Here is a 20,520-nt window from a genome sequence, read left to right on the forward strand (position 1 = left end):
ATGGGGGCTGCGGGAAGCAGCGTGGGCTGAGGGATGCTGCGGCCAGTGGGAGCTGTGATCAGCTGAACCTGTGGACACGGCAGGTAACCGAATAGGCCTGGCCCGCCATGGGGCTTACCCTGGCAGGTCGTGGGCCAAAGGTTACCCATCCCTGTTTCAGACTTTTTAATCTTTCAAAGTAGCAGGAAGTGGAGGAGAAGTGATGCAAAACTAGTGCTGTAAGTCCACTGCAAAACTGAGACAAAAGCATAGAATCAGGACTCAACATTCGAACATGGAGCCATTACTTCTACAGCACGATTGTCCTGCTTGTTCCACAAGGGAGCCAGATTGGGATTCATGGGGAGGAATGTCCTCAGAGGGCACCGATTGCTTCTCTCTTTTCCTCATGACACTTTGGATCCAAATGATAAAGGACAATAGTTTTCAGTGTAACCATGGCATCTTTTGGGACCACAATAAATGCCATTGAACTAGGGAACGGGGTTCCAAAAACAGTTTTATCTGGGCCGTACATCACCATAGTGTCCTTATCTTGGGTGAGAACCAACCGCTGCATTCCCAGTACTAATACTGTAGTTGTTGCCAAAGCTTTGGCCTTGGTCAGGATAAATTTACACTTCACTGAAGTAAAATTCTTTACTAAACCACATATGTTTTCAATCATCATAGTGAGAAACATTCCCCAAACATGCCAAATTTGTTTCTTTAATGTGGTGGCATTGATCTAAATGAGGGATTAGAAACAGGCCTGGATCTGAATCCCTGTAAGCCCCCAGAGGTGGGATATCTTCAGAAATAGATAGTCTGCTGCTGTCCCACATTCAGCACTGATTTCATTTTATACACATTTGCAGCATCTACAAAACATGAGTTCAGTAAATTCCATTTCAGTTTCCTCCATAGCTGCATAGATAGTCACAGTATTTCCCAAATCATAGGATTATCTAAGTGATATAGTGAGGTGTAAATGCCTGTAGGGCCTGGACTGCAGCTACTGCTGCTATTAGCCAAGATGGTCAGAGATGCTACTCCATGCTCTGGTTATCCCTAGACCTCTGACTGCCAGATGCTGGGACTAGATCTCTTGATGATTGCCCTGTTCTGGTCATTCCCTGTGAAGCACCAGGCATTGACCACTCTCAGAAGACAGGATACTGGGCTAGATTGCTAGGCTAGATGGACTATTGGACTGACCCAATGTGGCCATTATGATGTTCTTAGGGCCCCAGATACAAGGCCATTTTGCCTAGTTCCAAGTCACTTAGGTGGAATTCTCTCCTTTGGTCATCTGAGACCACATTGACCGAAAAAATTTAACAACAGTGTGATCATATGCTGTTACTTCAGTTAGTTGTACAAATTGGGATGTGCTGCTGTTCACCATTTCAGAATATAGACTTCATTGGTAGCATGTCCAAGAGCTTGGAGTATTCTCTCCAGTTGAATGAACTAAATTTGAACGTCCTCCATGTCAACATGAAGTGATGGGGAAAAAGCAAAAACAACATGAGACATTACTATTTTAGTAAATAGTCATTTGTCTCAAAGTGCCCAATAAATCTGAGCTACAGTCTATCAAATAAAACTAATATCCAGTCATGTGACAAAATGGCCTTCAGAAAAGAAAGAAAAACCCACAACACAGAGAGGAATAACACACTTTCCATTTCATATTAAGTGACATTCCAGAGCAGGTTGCATATGACGCAGAATCAGGACAACAGGTTCTCCGATTGTGTTCTCCTCTGAGCCATTCAAAACTGCTTCACTCAGAGCTTCCTCTATTATTGTCTTGTTATTTACAAAAGTTTTAACATCATCATAATGGGAAAACAGGCAACCTTCCCATCTGCAAACCATCCCAATGGAATGGAAAAAGCACAGAAGTGGTTTTGTCAATAGATAGAAATGGCGATTTAAACTCAGAATGACCCCACTGTGTTTCGGATCAATTTGCATTCCCCTTCCAGTCTGTGACACTTTCATCTCCTGCCCGAATGAGTCTAATTTAAGATCAAAGGAATCAAACCATGATTCCGAAGCACAGAGAGCTAAGAACACAGCACCACATGACACTTTGCAAGGTGGAGGGATAGAATATGAAGAAGATAAAACTCTACATGGCTCAGACAGAAGGTAACAATGCTGAGGACATGGGGGAGAAGGGAATCCCTCCAACTCCTCCCATCTCCTTGTAGTGTCACAGAGGCTGCCCCGATCCTGTTCTTTATTATATTTAAATACATTTTAAATGAGAAAAATGGTACAAAAATAACTGTTCAGCCCACTCCAGGGCAACGTGAAAACAACTGAGAATGAGACATGGGGTGGGGGTGGACAACTTGGTGACACACTGCAGTTGGGGAACAGTATAAATGTGATGCTCCAGGATTGTTTAGACTAGGAGAAGGGATGGAGCTTAGTTCAGGTCATGAGGAAATGTGCTAGATGGCCTGTGTATAGTGGCCATGGTTATGCCGTTACTGCAAGAATAGCTGTGTTTTACATGAGAATAACAGGTAGATTATCCCGCACTGTAGCTCATAGACTTGAAGGCTAGCAAGGACTATTAATCATCTAGTTTGACCTCGTGCACATTGCAGGCCACAGAACCTCGCTCACCCACTCCTGTAATAGACCCCTAACCTTTGGCTGAGTTACTGAAGTCCTCAAATCATGATTTAAAGACTTTAACTTATAGAGAATCCACCAGTTATTCTAATTTAAACCTGCAAGTGACCCTGCTGCAAAGGAAGGCAAATCTAACCTGGGGAAAAATTCCTTTCCAACCGCAAATATGGCAATCAGTTGGACCCCGAGCATGTTGACAAGACCCACCAGCCACTCAGGGAAGAATTTTCTGTGGTCAACTCAGAGCCCTCTCCATCTAGTGTCCCATCTCTGGTCATTGGGGATATTTGCTACTAGCAGTTGCAGATGGGCACCTGGCATTGTAGGCAGTTCCTCAATAAACTTATCAAGCTCAATCTTGAAGCCAGTTAGGTTTTATTCCCCCACTGCTCCCCTTGTAAGGCTGTTCCAGAACTTCACTCCTCTGATTGTTAGAAACCTTCGTCTCATCTCAAGCCTAAACCTGTTGATGGCCAGTTTATATCCTTTTGTTCTTGTTTCAACATTGGCACTTAAGTAACTCCTCTCCCTCCCCAGTATTTATGCCTCTGATGTATTTATAGAGAGCAATCATATCTCCCTCAGCCTTCATTTGGTTAGGCTAAACAATCCAAGCTCCTTGAGTCTTCTCTCATAAGATAGGTTTTCCATTTCTCGGATCATCCTAGTAGCCCTTCTCTGTACCTGTTCAAGTTTGGACTCATCTTTCTTAAACATGGGAGACCAGAATTGCACACAGTATTCCAGATGAGGATTCAACAGTGCCTTGTGTAATAGTACTAACACTTCTCTGTCTACACTGAAAATATCTCACCTGATGCATCCTAGGATTGCATTAGCCTTTTTCTATGGCCACATCACATTGTCCACTTATAGTCATCCTGTGATCAACCAATACACCCAGGTCTTTCTCTTCCTCTGTTGCTCCCAACTGATAAGTCCCCAGTTTATGGCAAAAATTTTTGTTGTTTAGTCCCCAAGTGCCTGCCTTGCACTTTGCACTATTAAATTTCTTCCCATTTCTCTTTCTTCAGTTTTCAAAGTCGTCCAGACCTTCGTGTATTATATTTGGGTCCTCAGTATTGGCAATACCTCCCAGCTTTGCGTCATCCACAAATTTTATTAGCACACTCCCACCTTGTGCACCAAGGTCAGTAAAAGAAATATTGATAAGATTGGTCCCAAAACTGATCCCTGAGGAACGCCACTAGTAACCTCCCTCCACCCTGACAGGTCACCTTTCAGTATGACCCACTGTAGTCTCTCCTTTAACCAGTTCCTTACCTACCTCTCAATTCTTGTGTTAATCTGCATCTTCTCCAATTTAACTAATAATTCCCCATATGGAACTGTATCAAATGCCTTATCAAAATCCAGGTAGATTAGATCTATTGTATTTCCTTTGTCTAAAAAAACAGCTATCAGATAGATCTGGCATGATCTACCATCTTATGAAACCATGATATATTTTATCCCAATTACCATTTATCTCTTTGTGCTTTACTCCTTTCTCTTTCAAAATTCATTCCAAGACCTTGCATGTATTTGAGGCCAAATTAACAGGCCTCTAGTTTCCTGGATCACTTTTTTCTCTTTCTTAAAAATAGGTTCTATATTAGCAATTCTGCAGTCATAGGGTATGATCCCCCCCCCCCCCATGTATGGCTTCATTAAAATTCAACCTTTGCTACCCAATCTGGGGCTGATGGGGATTCCTGGTAGGAGGGACACATACACTCCCATGATTCATAATTCAAATGAGTTGATAGAAAGATCAAAGAGATTCACCCCCAAAGAATGGTGAGCTTTAAAAAGCAAAAGCAAATCGCTTGCTTGGTGGACCATGGTGACACAAATGGTTCAAGCAGCCTTAAAGTTCACTATGTGGTAATTAGTAAAAGTATTAAAGAAAATATTTTTTGGTCAGCCCTGGACAAGGTTTTAATGGTGTTTGTCTTCTTTGTGGATTCTCTGATGATAAATAAAGGCTGAGCTCTAATGGAAGTTTTTCCAACACTAAGAACATCTCTAGGGTCTCTTGCCTGTATGGATTCTCTGATGTGCAGTAAGGGCTGAGCTTTGACAGAAGTTTTTCCCGCACTCACAGCATTCATAGGGTCTCTCACCTGTGTGAATTCTCTGATGTCTAATAAGGGCTGAGAGCTGACGGAAGTTTTTCCCGCATTCACAGCATTCATAGGGTCGCTCTCCTGTGTGGATTCTCTGGTGTGTAATAAGGTGTGAGCGTCGAGAGAAGGTTTTCCTGCACTCACAGCATTTATAGGGTCTCTCTCCTGTGTGGATTCTCTGATGCATAACGAGGTCTGAGCGGTAACTGAAGCTTTTCCTGCACTCACAGCATTCATAAGGTCTTTCTCCTGTGTGGATTCTCTGATGTGTACTAAGTGATGAGCTTTGACTGAAGCTTTTCCCACACGCAAAGCATTCATAGGGTCTCTCGCCTGTGTGGATACTCTGATGTGTAATAAGAGTTGAGCTCCGACTGAAGCTTTTCCCACACTTATGGCATTCATAGGGTCTTTCTCCTGTGTGGATTCTCTGATGTGTGACAAGGGCTGAGCTCTGAGTGAAGCTTTTCCCGCACTCACAGCATTCATAGGGTCTCTCTCCTGTGTGGACCCTCTCATGTCTTATAAGGGTTGAGCTGTCAGTGAAGCTTCTTCCACACTCACAGCATTTATAGGGCCTGTCTCCTGTGTGGATTCGCTGATGTATAATAAGGTGAGAGCTCAGAGTGAAGCTTTTCCCACACTCACAGCATTCATAGGGCCTGGCTCCTGTGTGGATTCTCTCATGTTTTGTAAGGTGTGAGTGGCTACTGAAACTTTTCCCACACTCAGTGCATGTGTTGTTTCTGTCTCCCAGGGAGATTCTCTTCTGGGCTCTGGTTTCCTTGCAGTCTTTGTAAACTCCCCGATAATTAATGGAGTTACCCATTTCTCTCCCTGGCTGGGTTCCCTGCTGCCTCTCTGGTCTGTGCTGACTCTTACAGGCTTTTCCCTGCTCATGGCTCCTGGACACAATCAACTGGGATCTTTGCACTAATGCCCCATGAAGTTCCACTTGCTCAGCCTCTTCTGGCTGAGGATTCGGTTCCTCATTCTCATTCACCATCCCCTCACCTGCCGGGACAGAGAGAGAAACCTCAGAAACAGGGATGGAAAAGGGGAGCACAAAACAAAGTAAGTGCTGAGGAGACAGGAAAAAAATCAGGACTTGTATTTCCCCAAACTCTGCCTCATAAGGGAGAAAGGAGGGGATCAAATCTACCTCTGCATCTCATCCAAACAAGGGAAGGGAGGTTAGGGAGGGAGCTTCTGCCAGGAGTCAGTCAGGATAGCAAGGGAGCCATGAGTGATATCTGCCCTAAGGACACAGCACCTGATGGGGACAATCCTGAAGTTGGAGAGGTCACAAGGTCTTTGTACAGAATCCCAATGGTTTCTTTTAGGTGCTGATACTTTTTGAGTTGGTTTCATGATTCCTCACCTGTGCAGGCACCTCTTGGGATCTCTCTTTCTTCAGAGCCGTGGAGATCTGAGACCCATGGCTCATCCCTTCGTTCCAGCTGGGAGATCACATCAGGTTTGGAAACTGGAAACCCTGCTTGGGGGGAAAGAAAACCAGGGAGATCAGCTTAAGTCATGGAACCTCTGTTGCAAAAAAAGTTCTGTTATTTTAACACCTGCCCATTTTAAAGCAGTTAAGATGTCAGGGTGAGTTCCACCGATTCTCAAAGGTGCAGGTGACTCTGTTTATGAGGCATTTAGCTAGCTCCAAATCTGCTGGGAACACACAAAGCCAGACACTCATGGACAAGGGGACTCCTAAAATGCAGAGACGATAACTCCATGTTCCAGAATGCGAAGAGTCTAGTAAGAGGGGAAGTCACCCTGGAACTGCTTCTTGCTAACAGAGAGAGGCCCAAAGACAACGAAAGGTCATAGGGAAGCTGGGACCAGTAAGAATGGACTGGCGGGGTTCAGTGTAATATGGAATAGGATGGAGTGGGGAATGCCACCAAATGCAGCAGCTCAGGGTATATGAAAAGGCTCATGTGAAGAAGGCTGGGGAATTAGATGCTACATCTCAGGATGCTCATTCCACTGGAAAAGGAGATTGTGAATAATAAGCATAAGACCACGTGACCTCGGGAAGGAGTGACTAAATGATCCAAGAACCCTGCAAGGAAGTGAGACTGTGGCTGATGCAGATGGGGAGGAGGGGAGTAAGATTCTCTGATTTCCCAGAAGTTTCACTGCCAACCTGTGACATCACCAAGAAAGTGCCCATTTGTGCCAGGGGACTAGTTATCTTGTGGCTAGGAGGGACATAAGTACTAATGAAAGGTGGCTGGGGTTGCAGGGGGTAGGGAAGGGTGGGCGTTGGTGTAGGCACCGAGCGGTGGAGAGAGAAGCAAAGTGAAAATAATATTGGAAAAAGTGAAAGTGGACTATAATCAGAGTGCAGTGCAGGTTCCAAATCAACAGGGCCTCGGCGGGGATGATGTGTTAATGGGCTGGGACTCTCTGCAGATCAAGATCCGCAAAACCTCCCCTCCCCTACCTCCTACTGACCCTGCCCTCCCCACGTCTCTTAGCATATGAACATACTGCAATGTAAGCCCAGATCTGTGGACTCACGTCTGCAGCCTCATTGTTTGTAAACCTGGGTTTGGAAGCCCACACTTTATATTGACCCTAGGTTTAGAATGTCTGGACATGGATTTCATGTACCCACACTGCACTCACGTATCCACATTGCATTACACAGACCCAAGTCAAACCAGCATAACCCAGATTTCCCGGTGATCTCCACAGCTGTCGCCACTCTAGCCCTTTGTTCGTGGCGCACTGAGGGGACTTAACAGTCCACCCTGTGGCACTTTACAGAAGTTTTTGCAGGTCACCAGGACACCCAGCTGAGCCATCTCCTGAGTCTGCATGCTCTTGACAACTGGAGCCAGCAGCATGGACAAATCACCATCTGAAGAACTTGTCCTGCATGTGCTTTCACTCCTGTGTCAGGAAGTAGGCAGAGTATGCATGAGACACTGGTGAACATTTCACTGGCATTTTCTGATCTACTGAAGGCACCTGTCACAGGATGACGATGACACAGACATGGCAGCCTGGAACTAGCTGACACTGCTCACCACTCTTGGTGATAGCCACTGGTGCTCCCTATGCAGACAGGTGCTTCTGGAACAGGGCCACATGCACAGACTGGTGGGATCACATCATCATGCGGACCCGCAAGGACCAGCAGTGGGTTCAGCACTTTTGCATGAAGAAAGCTACTTTGCTGGAGCTTTGTGAGCAACTAGCCCCAACCCTCCAGCATCAGGTCACATGCATCAGGGTGACCATTGGCCACCCAACCCTGGTGCAGTCCCATGAGTTCCTGGTCTGCGGACATGGTACCATGGAGGGGATTCAGGACACGGTGCAGGTGGAGCAGGAGCCTGAACTCTCCCAGCCATGACCTCAAGCAGCCTCTCTAACACGTCTATCTTCCTCCTTCAAGGGACGTTCCCACTCCAGAGACTGCAGTGCAAGTCTCTCCTTGCATGCTGCACTTCTTCTCATGTTCAGCAGCCTGCTTTTTGCCTTTCTGCTTGCCACAAATCCTTTCCCCTTTGGTACTGTTCCTCCTTGTTGGCCCTGTCCAGGATGTCCATCATAAGCTCATCACAGACATGGTTTCTCCGTGACTGCTCTGGGACACTTTGACATGGAGCCCTTGTTGCCAAGAAGGCTAACAGCAGATTGGGCTGCATTAGTAGGAGCATTGCAGCAGATCAAGGAACGTGATTATTCCCCTCTATTTGGCATTGGAGAGGCCACATCTGGAGTCTTGTGTCCAGTTTTGGGCCCCCCACTTCAGAAGGGATGTGGACAAATTGAAGAGAGTCCAGCAGAGGAAAATGATTAGGGGACTGGGGCACATGACTTATGAGAAGAGGCTGAGAGAACTGGGCTTGTTTAGTCTGCAGAAGAGCAGAGTGAGGTGGGATTTGATAGCAGTCTGAATACCTGAAGGGGGGTTCCAAAGAGGATGGAGCTCGACTGTTCTCAGTGGTGGCAGATGTCAGAAGAAGGAGCAGTGGTCTCAAGTTGCAGTGGGGGAGGTTTAGGCTGAATATTAGGAAAAACGATTTCACTAGGAGGGTGTGAAGCACTGGAATTGGTTACCTACGGAGGTGGGGGAATCTCTATTCTTAGAGGTTTTTAAGGCCTGGCTTGACAAAGCCCTGGCTGGGATGATTTAGTTGGGGTTGGTCCTCCTTTGAGCAAGGGATTGGACTAGATGACCTCCTGAGGTCTTTTCCAACCCTAATCTTCTGAGCCTATGATTCTATCCCAGGCTTCTACTGGACTGGGGTTCAGCTGCAAAGGTGGACAGGCATGAGAAGAGACATCAAATGGTTCATTATTGTCTCAGAAAAGGTTCAGTGCACCTCCAGAAAAAAGAGCCTGTGGAATGTCAAGGCCAAAAACCCGATACTTTGTAAAACTCAGATTCAGTATATTCTCAGACGTTCTAGTTCTCTGCACCTGAGAAGACAAAGAAAACAGATGTTGGAATCTGGGGGAGGGATCCTGACCTGAAGAGTTGGTCAGTAACACTGCTGGAAGCATGCGGTGAGAAACTTTGCTCCAATCTAATATAGTTTGATAAGTTAAAACACTTTCTAGTGCCTATCTTTATTTTTCTTGTAACCATTTCTGACTTTTTAGCCTCATTACTTATGCTCACTTAAAAGTTCTCTCTTTGTAGTTAATAAACTTGTGTTATTGTTTTATTTAATCCAGTGTGTTTAAGTTAGTGTCTGGATAACTCTATTTAAGGTAATAAACTGTTGTGTATTTATTCCTTTGAAGGAATAATGGATATAATATAATATAATTGGACTTCCCTGGAGAGGGCTGAGCTGTACAGGACATACATTTCTGGGGGGAAATCCGGGACTGGGAGTGTGATGGAGTCACCCTGCAGTACAATCATGGCTGGTGAGAGCTCGGGTATGACTGGCAGGCTGCAGTTCCACAAACACATGAGTGACCTGCATGCTGGTGGCTGTTTGTGAGCAGTCCAGGTTGGAGGCTACAGTGGCAAGGCACTGCAAGGCACCCCAGGTTACAGGGCAGGGGTAACTCAGACCCCCATTGGTCTGGATTGTACCCCAGTATGTCACAAGGAAGTTGGGGGGGGGTTGCTGTGGTTTACTACCTAAACTTTCTTAGTCTTTCAGGCATTCCACATTCTGGAGGACATCAAAATCCTGGAGGTTCCTGAATGGCAAAAGGACATTCTGTTCCAAGGTACCGGTGACAAGCCAGCAGTGTCTGCCACAGAGATTTTCAAGCTTATGGTGACTTGGCAACACATCTATGAGTGGAGTTGGCTGGTGTTCTATAGAGGAAGGCCTGGGAAATACACCCTTCCCTGAAATGTGACTACTTATCTGGAGTTCCTCCTATGGGAAAAGCTTGCAATCCTCAGCACCTGGGATTAGGTCAAAATTCATGAGGGAGTCAACAGGAGGCTGGGTTAGTGTCCGCATGGATTACTGCCTTCCTATGGATTATGATACACCCTGCTCTGAGTACATCTACCTCTGGACTACATACAAACACACACAGTAATACGAATTCTCACAGAACTGCACAGCCACGCCCACCCCTTTCCCTGGCATATTTATGGACTGTCTACAAACTCCCTGATATTTTGGAAAGTGAATTTGTCATCCATACACTACATTTTCCCCTTGCCCAGTACAGTTTACAGATGCGGTTGACTTAGTTGGGGATTGGTCCTGCTTTGAGCAGGGGGTTGCACTAGCGACCTCCTGAGGTCCCTTCCAACTCTGATATTCTATGATTCTATGGCTCGTTCTGCTGTGGCATGGCCAATTTGTCCAGTGTGGTGTACTAAAAGGGAAGGCAATATAAGGATCTTACCTTTAACACCCCAGCACATCTTTGTAAGAATGTGCAAGTATATAGCAAAAAATTAATGTTAAATGCTTGTTAATCTGTTGTTTGCTCTTCCCAGTCTCATTCTGAACTCCACGTGGTGTTGGGGGTTCAGAGACACCAAGGCACTGGCATGCATTCTGCCATAAGCAGATATATGCTGATACCTGCTGTGACGTTATTGACATGAACTGTGACTGTATAGATCATTGTTGCAACCAAGGTCGTACAGTGGCACCAAATCTTGTACAAAGAAGGTCAAATAAGGTGTCTATGAGAAAGTTATGATTTGCTGGTTATGATTATGCTATCTGTATGCAAGTACTATTTTGTATTTAAAGTTATAAGTATTGGCTCTATACCGTCTGTATTTCAAACTTGTGCTATGCTTCTGGGCGACACCCCAGACAATTTGGCATCAGCACTGACCATTAAGGGCCATCAGCTATACAACTGACCCATTAAGAGAGGGCAGATTCCCCTTGTGACTCAGCAAGGCATGCAGGGACATGCCTATGGACAGAACTCTAAGGTTTTTCCATGCAATGTGCTGGGTAGCTTGTGTTTGGAACAAAGGAAGCACAAGCCACATAGCAAAAGGACTATAAAAGGCAGCTGCATCATCTCCATTTCGTCTTCAATCTTGCTTCTTACCTCTGGAAGGACTTTGCTACAAACTGAAGCTCTGAACAAAGGACTGAATGACCCATCCAAGCTGTGGATGTACTCCAGAGATTTGATTTGAACCTGCAGTTTATTCCATCACTGCTACAAGCCTGAAGCAAGAACTTTGCCATTACTGTATGTAATTGATTCCATTTAACCAATTTTAGCTCTCATCAATATTTCTTTCTTTTTATGAATAAACCTGTAGATTTTAGATTCTAAAGGATTGGCAACAGCGTTATTTGTGACTAAGATCTGACTTGTAGATTGACCTGGGTCTGGGGCGTGGTCCTTTGGGATAGAGAAAACCTTTTTTCTTTTACTGGGGTATTGGTTTTCATAACCATTCGTCCCCATAAGGAGCGGTGCTGGTGGTGATACAAGGGGACTGGAGTATCTGAAGGAATTGCTTGTATGACTTCTGGTTAGCCAGTGGGGTAAAACCAAAGACCTCTCTGTTTGGCTGCCTTAATAGTAAAGGAACTCCAGCTTTGGGCTGTAACTGCCCTGCTCTAAGCAATTTGTCCTGAACTCTCAGTTCTGTCCCACCAGAGGCCGCTTCATTACACCTGCAGCTTGTAATAAAAATTGCATTTGGTCATAGTCCAGAAATTCCCCTCATTCATACATTAATAAAAATGGACGTGGAGCCAGAAACTTACCAGGCTCCAGGACTACTTTGGCCTCTTCAGTTTCTGCTGTCAGTTCCACAGCAGAATGCGCCTCCAAGGGGTCATCAAACAGCTCCTCTGAGTATGGACCCAGGATATGCTGCAGCTGGCTGCTGAGGGACCAGTCGGAGCACCAGAATCACTTTGCTAGCCTGATCTGATGGCTGTTGGCTCCCCTCAGGAGTTCTATGAAATTGAACGTCAGAAGGTTGTCATCCTTGCTGACCAGGCTATCGTGAATTTCTTGGGTCTCAGTGCTCAGCAAGCACCCAGCACCTGGTCAAAGTCATTGTAAATGAGACAGGAGGCTGGGAAGTTCCCAGAGATGCAGTTCTCTGGCTTTCCAGTAGTTGCTTTTGAGCCACTTAATCTGCTCCCTGCACTGGTCACTAATCCATGTAATCCCCAGTGCTGCCAGTTGTTTGTTATTTCTTGGTACAATTGGTCATTTTTGATGGTTTTACTGAAGTCCATGTCTTGCTCACTTTGTCCCAGAGATTCACCAGAATCTGACTGTAGTCCTGTGGCCATGCAGCAGCATGCTGGGCAAAGGGCTCTTGTTGGTGGCCACAGCTGTTTGCAGTTCAGTGGTCAGAATAAAATGGCAGGGTTATAGGATGTGCAGTTGTACTTGAAGGGGCGTGCTTCCATTTCCTGGGAGTTGATTGGCTAGTCTTGAGACAGAAAGGCCAAGGAACACTAGCCCATGGGATTGTGGGATAGCATTGCTGGATGCTCAGGATATGAGTCAGGGGACCTGGACTTGAATTGCTTCCACGCTGCAAAATGATGAAGTTTCTGGAACTCAGGCTCAGAATCACTGCCCTGGCCAGGTCCAAGGGCCCAGGTCCTGAGAGCTTACTGGCCTGAGTCAGATAGATCTGTGTGTAGAAGGAATGGGGGTTGGGCTCGAGCCAGAGTCTGAACCTGAGCTTACACTGCAGGGTAGACAGAGCCTCAGTCCTATTTCTCCACACCCCCTGTGACAGAGCTGGAGCTGCTCTTTAGTACTGATGAATACTGAATACCCTGGCCTGGTTATTGGGATATTGATTGTATTACTATGCTGGTTTAGTTTAATAGGGACACTGCAAGGAAAACAAGCAGGAAGGGAGGAAGAGTGGCTCAAGATGAGACACCCCTTATTAATCGCTTAAGGATTGGTAAGTGACAATGCCTGAAATATTAGCTTGGAATAGTCTACCTCTTGGCTCCAGACAATTTACAGAACTGGGTTAGCTGAGCAGGGCCAAGGTCTGGAGCCAAGAAGATCAAAAGGACTGGAGCAGTTTAGAAAAGGACTCGTTCCCAAGAAGGGGACGGCTGATTAGGAGATAGGGGGGAAAAGGCAGAAACAGGGACCACGCTAGGGAGTCAGCAGAAGTTAGACCTGCCTAGGTGACCATCAGGGGATGGTAAGCCTTTAGGACGGCAGGCATGCATGAAGCCTATTTGTTATTTTAAAATCCTTTTCTCATATACTTTTTTCCCTCCTGCAAAATCAAACCACAGCAGTGTTTAAGGTGGCTGTTTTGTCACTGTGCACCACTGATCCTAGACTGTCAAAGGTGTCACCACTCAGCCTGACCTGCTGGGTAAAAAATGGCTGATACACAGGGTATTGCAGCCTAGGGCCCGATCTAGGAGCAGGAGAACAGCAGAATTCCACTCCAGAAGGAAAGGCGCAAGGCCTGACAGCGTGGGGGGGCACTCAGAGAGACCAGGAAGGGGAGAGAGGTGCAGCTACTCACTCCCCTTCCTTTCACTGCTCTCAGCTCTCCCCCACCCCCCACAGTGTCATCACCAGGATGCAGGCAGTCTGAGCTAGTGGTCAGACCAGGAATTGGGCATCAGACCAGGTCAGATAACAGGAGGTCAGACGCTGAGACAGGCCAGAGGGCAAAACCAGGAGTCAAGAGCCAGCAGGGTCAGTTTCCAAGCCATCAGAGTCAGGCAGTAGGAGCAGGTGTCGCTGGGAAAGCAGTCCTCAGCTGGGGAAACCCAGCTGCAGGGACTATTTCCTGTGTCTGTGCTTCGGTTAAATAAAAGAGGGGATCAGGACCCCCAACGTTCCACCAGTCTGCTGGAGTCCTCTGTCAGGGTTCGGCTTCTAGTCTGACAACTGCTAGCAGGTCCCTGGGTGGCAGGCGGAACTTACTAGCTGCTAAGAGCCCCATGGACCAGCATTCAAGACCTGTAGTCCCGGACACCTAGGGACAAGAGCATGTGCTGCTGGTGTTCTCTCCTCCCCTCCTATCGCCCATGGCCCTCTTTGGTACCCGTTCCCCCAAGTCTCCTGCTCCCCAACCGCTTCCCATCCCAAACTCCATTCTAAATGGTCCTTACTCCTGCCAAAAAGAGTGTCCCCTCTCTCCCACAGCTAGAACACCCTTTCCTGGAGCACCTAGCATCCACGTTCCCTTTACTCACACCCCTAACCCTCCCAGCTTTTTGAGCTCCTGATCCAACTTCCTCCCACTGCTCCCAGCCCTCCATGGCACCCAATTCCCTACAGCAATGGCTCCATGGCATCCTCACTGCCCCCAGACCTCCCAACTCAAAAGAGCTCTTTGCCCCAAGCCTTCCTCTCTCCAGCCTGCCACCAGCTGGACCCTGAAGGAGGATCGTGAGGTAGCTTTCTGGAGGTGTATGGAGAGCTCCTCCCAGCATGAGTGAAAGCAAGAAGTGGATAGTTTGAACTTTTAACAAGCAGGTGACGGAGGCTGGCAACCCTGGAGGATCACTGGTGGGAGCTGGCATCTCAGTGCTGAATCAGAAATCATATGTCAGATGGAGACAAGCTGCAAAAGGCCTTGCCACTGAAGACAAGCAGTTTATGTTTGAGGGGACAGAGATGGGAGAACCAATGGAGGGATTCAGAGAGAGGGATGCCATGGATTTACAGGGCATTAGAAGCTGCAGCCTTTCTACAGTCTCTCTTGGGACTGCCCCCTTTAATGTGCTAGACCCTCAGCTTAGTTCTTTGGAGGGCAAGCCCCACAGCATCACTTCTCTGAGTGTGGGCCCGGTGGCAGCACCCCCTTTTCTTACCATGGCTCTCCAGGGAGTTCAAGAGAGTCCCCTCTCTTTAGTGGGTGATGCAAACAGTAGGTATCTGCAGCAATGCAAGAGACGCTCTTCACAACAAGCCAGCGTTTATTGACAATACAGTATGGAAGGGCCCCCTCATGTTAGTCTGAACCGCAAGTGTGTGCAAGAAAATGTTATAAGAGCAAGCTGATTTTGGAAAAAGCTGCTTTGGAGGAGTCTATCTCAAGAGCCCTTTATCAAATAACCCCATCCTTGGGCACCCCCACGAACAGCAGCACATTTCAAGCCAATCCAAATAAGCGTGTGGATTTTAGGGCAGTGAGAATGGTCAGCCTTTAAACAGAAAGCAATGCTGAACCTTAATTATAGCAGAGCTAGTGCTCCTCTGTAAGGACTTCCTGAGTTAGCGTTAATAGTTGTAGCGTTTGGAATTTCAGATCACCATGAGCCAAACCGACAAGTCAAAGAGACCGAAATGCACACAGGCAGGAAGACTAAGGCTCTGTTCAGAGCCAGAGGGTTTCTAGCAATCTGCTCTCACACAACTGGCTCAAGGGACATGCTGTGGCCATTGATCATAGAATATCAGGGTTGGAAGGGACCTCAGGAGGTCATCTAGTCCAACCCCCTGCTCAAGCAGGACCAATCCCCAGTTTTTGCCCCAGATCCCTAAATGGCCCCCTCAAGGATTGAACTCACAACCCTGGGTTTAGCAGGCCAATGCTCAAACCACTGAGCTATCCCTCCCCCAATGATGCTGAGCTACATCCATGTGTTTGAGTCCTATGTGTGACAGCTTCTAGACAGTGTGTGTTGGGCAGAAGTTCCTTGTGGAAGTTTTGCTCTGATACCAACATTTCTCAGTTGAGAGCAATATTTTCAAGTGCTCTATAATCCACAGGCAAGCTTTGACCTGGCCTTCACTTAAAAGCTTTACCAGCATAGCTATGTCAGTGAGGGGTGTGAAAAATCACATCCCTATCCCACATAGCTCTGGCAGCAAGAGCTCTGGTGTAGACACAGTTATAGTGACAACAAAGTCCATTTTAAAAAACATCAAAGACATTAAATGCCCATAAATTTCCTTTATGAAGCATTTAACATTGCCCAGTGCTGCCTCATGTCCTGATGGTGGCTAAACCTCTGAAAACCAGGAAACAGAGTTAAAGTAAACGTCACCCTTGCAATGCATCCTTAACTCTGCCCCCACTCCCCAGCCCTGGAGCTGGCAATAATCCCTACATTGGGAATAGCTGAGTAAAGGTGCAAAGGTTTACAAACTACCAGGGGACGTGAAGGGTTCTCCATCTCTTGAAATCATGATATGATGCCTTTCTAGAGGATGATTTAGTCAAACACAAGGTATTCAGCTCAATAAACTGGTAAGTGAATGTAATTCTATGGCTTGTATTATGCTGCAGGTCAGACTAGATGACCTCATTGTCCATTTTGTCCATAAAATCTCTGAGTTTATAACAGATACGAGAAAGGACTGCCGTTGTGTTCCACAGACCGCAATACCACCATTAATCTGCATGCATTCCAGCTATGTGCCCTGTGCTAGCTCTAACTGAATGATGCAGGAATTAATTGGAGCAGCTTGGCAGAGCTGTAACTGTAATGTGAAGAGAGGTGCAAATGAACCTTGAGGGACCAAGTCTGCCTCATTTCAGTGCTGTGTGTTATTGACCCAACCTACAAAGGTACACAAAGTTGTGTTCTCACCATGGGGATTGTCAACATGCTAATGGTCTCCGGGCTTAGTGAGGAGTAAGTGAAGGCAATGACTCAGAAGGAATCCCCATGGGGAGGAAAAAGGCGTGGTAATGTTTTGCTAATCTGAGATGCTTTGTGTGCAGTAGGCTCCATGTTTAACTGTGGCCTGGGGTAGGTAGCTTCTGTCTGCTATAAAGGAAATAAACCCAAGTTTTCCCTTAGCAAAGAGAAGATGTTAGACTTTGTGCTACCCTGTCATGTGCTCTGTTCCCAAAGTGTTCTGTAGTGGGGAGGGCAGAGCACTAGCATGTGTGTCACTGGCATGACAGGCTGTTGCTGAAACAGGGCGGAGTTGAGGTTGCATTGTGGGGACGATGTGAACCTTAACTCTTCATTTCCCCTTCTAATATCCAAGGGGACAGGAATCCTTACCCAGTGAGGTCACGTTCTCATAGTTCTCCTGCATGACGTCTCTGTAGAGGGCTCTCTGAGCAGGGTCCAGCAGAGACCACTCCTCCTTGGTGAAATACACAGCAACCTCCTCGAATGTCACCGACCCCTGAAAGAGCAAGAGCCCCCCACTCAGTACCTGCTGCCCCAGAGACAGCCCTACTAGTCACAGGGGAGCAGGGCCAGGAAAATGGAAGCTCTGGGAGGCACAGTCCCCAGAGTCCCACCCCCACCCTGCTCAGAGAAGCCAGGAGGTATCAGAGTGAAAGGAGGGAAAGAAAGAGCCCCTTGTCCCTCCCAGCACACAGAGGGGGCAGGGTCTTCACATTCATCACACACCTGTTGGCCAGAAGCTGACACAGCAGATGGAGCCCCTGGCAGGGTCCAGGTTCAGCCCCAGGATAGGAATCCTAACACCCTCCCTATTGCCAGCAGCAGCATGTGAGGGGATGGGTCATCTCCCCTAAGCCGCACTGGTGGGTGCCCCCTTAGTATCTCATCACAGCCTCTGGCTGGCAGATTCTCGCTCCAGCACTGGGAGCCTGGTAGGTTTTCCCAGCCCTGTCCAGGGGAGCTGTTTCCTGTTCTTCAAATCATGGATTTTCTACCCCAACCCCCATGGGTCTGTTCCTGGAATCTAGGCCCGAGTTAAACTAGTTCCAGCAGGTCTGTCACACTGTCCTTCCCCCCCCCCCCCCCATCTTCTATATTTCCTACCCCCTCCCACCTCGAGAGCAAACTGTCCAGATGCTCCCACCTTCTGTGTATTTACTGCCCCTCTCCAGGAACTCCCCAATAATCCCTACCTGAACTGGCTCCACTGCAGCCATTCCCCTTCCCTGTCCCATGGAAAGCTGAGCCAAGCCGGCACAAAACAGGGATGCTCCTCTGCAGCCTGTCAGGGCGAAAAGGGCAGCTGGGGAGATTTCCAAACAGACTTTGCTTAATTCCACATCACAAGTCTCACGAGTCCCCCTGGCTCTTTCCCTGCAGACAGATGCTCCAGACACTGCTATACTGGGAACAAGCTTCAGCCCAGCACAGCCACAGCCCCACCACCAGGACTGAACTGAATATGTTTAAACCCCTCCCAGTGACACCTTCTCTGAACCTACTGCTAGAAAAGAACAGAACCAAAGGAGGCACTTTGGGGGATTCTCCTGCCATAGGCCCAGGGGAACCGGGAGAGGCAAAGACAGGCTGTTCCACTCTCTGCTCCTCACCTTGCCCACAGGACTGTGAATCTACTCAGGGAAGCTGCAATACACGTGTCAGGGCAGGCGAGAGATCTGGGCCGCTCCCTCCCCACTTATTTCTCCCCCTGCCCGGTTCTCTCTCCTTTATCCCCTGCCCCTCTCCCTCTGGCTGGGACAGCCCCATTCTTGGGGTTTTCCCTCGCCCATGTCTGGATCCGCTCCTTGCAATTGCTCCCAGGAGGGGCTGTTTGAGTAGAGTCAATGTTACCCCTGTCCCCGAGCTCACTCACCCGCAGTCTCCCGCTCAGGGCTGGGCTGGGGTGGGCAGAGCCCGGGGCAGAAAGCCTGGGGGAGAAAGCCCCCCTCTCGGAAATTGCAATGCAGGTCTCCCCCAGCTCGGGAGAAGTAGCAGCTGCTCAGTCCGGCTCTCTAACCCCAATGCAAGCAGCAGCCAGCTTCGCTCTTTGTTCTCCTCGATTGCTGCCTCCTTCCTCCCAGCAGCACCCTCCGCAGCAGCCTACTCTGTTGCTCCAGCCCCTTCCTGTGTCCTTCAACACCAGCCCGGGCTGCAGAGCTGCTGAGTCGGGGGCTTGCTCCGGCTGGAACACGCCCCGTCTCCGCGCGTCCGTGCAGGAGCCAGTCCAGCTCGCGGGAAGTAACTGGCTCTCCGGGCCAGAGGGGGAAGGGGATATACAGGGAAAGCGGAGAGAGACTGAGAGGAGCAGACGGAGAAATAAAGGGGGAGGGTGGTTCGCAGTTCCTTTCACTGCATCACCCTGGGCTGAGCGTCACAGACCCATCACCCCAGGATCCCCCCGTCTGCTTCATGCCTCGCTGAGTAACTGTAGAAACTCTCTGTTACTGCCCTCCCCACTCCGTTGCTTTGTCAACCCGCCATGGGGGCAGGTCTGCAATTAACGTCTCTGCTTTCAGGGACAGGAACTGTATCACTTTACTGCGTGGGGAGGCACCAGGGAAACTCTCACACTCAGGGGCACTGTTCAGATAATAACTAAAGACTAGGGCTGTCAAGCAATTAAAAAAATTAATCACAATTAATCACGTGATTAAAAAATAATTGCTCTGTTAAACAATGATTAAATATTTTTGGATGTTTTCTACATTTTCAAATATATTGATTTCAATTACAGCACAGAATACAAAGTATACAGTGCTCACTTTATATTGTTATTTTTTATGACAAGTATTTGCACTGTTTTGTGGGTATGTCTACACTACGAAATTAGGTCGAATTTATAGAAGTCGGTTTTGTTGAAAGCGGTTTTATACAGTTGATTGTGTGTGTCCCCACACAAATGCTCTAAGTGCATGTAGTCGGCGGAGTGTGTCCACAGTACTGAGGCAACCGTCGACTTCCAGAGCGTTGCACGGTGGGTAGCTATCCCACAGTTCCTGCAGTCTCCACCGCCCATTTGAATTCTGGGTAGAAATCCCAGTGCCTGATGGGGCTAAAACATTGTCACGGGAGGTTCTGGGTACATATCGTCAGGCCCCCGTTCCCTCCCTCCCTCTGTGAAAGCAAGGGCAGACAATCATTTTGCGCCTTTTTTCTTGAGTTACCTGTGCAGACGCCATACCACAGCAAGCATGGAGCCCGCTCAGGTAACCGTCACCCTATGTCTCCTGGGTGCTGGCAGATGTGGTACTGCATTGCTACACAGCAGCAGTTTATTGCCTTTTGGCAGTAGACAGTGCAGTATAACTGGTAGCCATCGTTGACATAGTCCTGGGTGCTCTTTTAATCGGGCACCTGGGCAAACATGTGAGTGACGCAGCCAGGTCATTTCCCTTGTTTCGTCTCATGGCGATTCAGTCCCGCACTGTCTTTTAATCTGCAGCTAGCAGAAGATGATGGCCAGTAGTCAAACTGCACTGTCTTCTGCCGCACACCCAAGTGTTGACGATGGCTAGAAGTCATACTGCACACCTGCTGCCAGCAAGATGTATAAAGATAGATGAAGTGGCTCAAAACAAGAAATAGACCAGATATGTTTTGTATTCATTTTCTCCTCCCTCCCTCCCTCTGTGAAATCAATGGCCTGCTAAACCCAGTTTTGAGTTCTCTCCTTGAGGGGGCCATTCAGTTTCTCGCAAAGCTATCCCCTTTGTTGATTT

The 20,520-nt window shown here is 47.7% G+C and overlaps 1 protein-coding gene across 2 annotated transcripts; it reads right to left on the reverse strand.

Annotated features, from left to right (window-relative positions):
- Nucleotides 1–79: 79 nt before the first annotated feature.
- LOC140914587 (uncharacterized) lies at nt 80–18,971 on the reverse strand. 2 transcript variants are annotated; one of them, XM_073352747.1, is made up of 5 exons: nt 18,675–18,971; nt 17,995–18,104; nt 17,171–17,297; nt 6,145–6,258; nt 80–5,777 (listed from the first exon to the last, which is right to left on the reverse strand). In XM_073352747.1, the coding sequence occupies exons 2-5, from the start codon at nt 18,034–18,036 to the stop codon at nt 4,663–4,665; spliced, it is 1,398 nt and encodes a 465-aa protein (XP_073208848.1). In that variant the 5' UTR covers nt 18,037–18,104; nt 18,675–18,971; the 3' UTR covers nt 80–4,662. The 2 variants fall into 2 exon arrangements, with proteins under 2 accessions (XP_073208848.1, XP_073208847.1); XM_073352746.1 differs by having other exon boundaries at nt 6,145–6,261.
- Nucleotides 18,972–20,520: the final 1,549 nt, after the last annotated feature.

Source organism: Lepidochelys kempii, chromosome 7 (genome assembly GCF_965140265.1).
Source record: "Lepidochelys kempii isolate rLepKem1 chromosome 7, rLepKem1.hap2, whole genome shotgun sequence".
Lineage (NCBI taxonomy): Eukaryota > Metazoa > Chordata > Testudines > Cheloniidae > Lepidochelys > Lepidochelys kempii.

Excerpts from the sequence above, each read along its gene's own strand:
- LOC140914587 (XM_073352746.1), bottom strand. The coding sequence starts at position 18,036 with ATGGGACAGGGAAGGGGAATGGCTGCAGTGGAGCCAGTTCAG. Across the intron at positions 17,298-17,994 it reads CTGCAGTGGAGCCAGTTCAG|GGGTCGGTGACATTCGAGGA; the intron begins GTAGGGATTATT and ends TTGCTCTTTCAG. Across the intron at positions 5,778-6,144 it reads CCCAAGAGGTGCCTGCACAG|GTGAGGGGATGGTGAATGAG; the intron begins GTGAGGAATCAT and ends CTGTCCCGGCAG.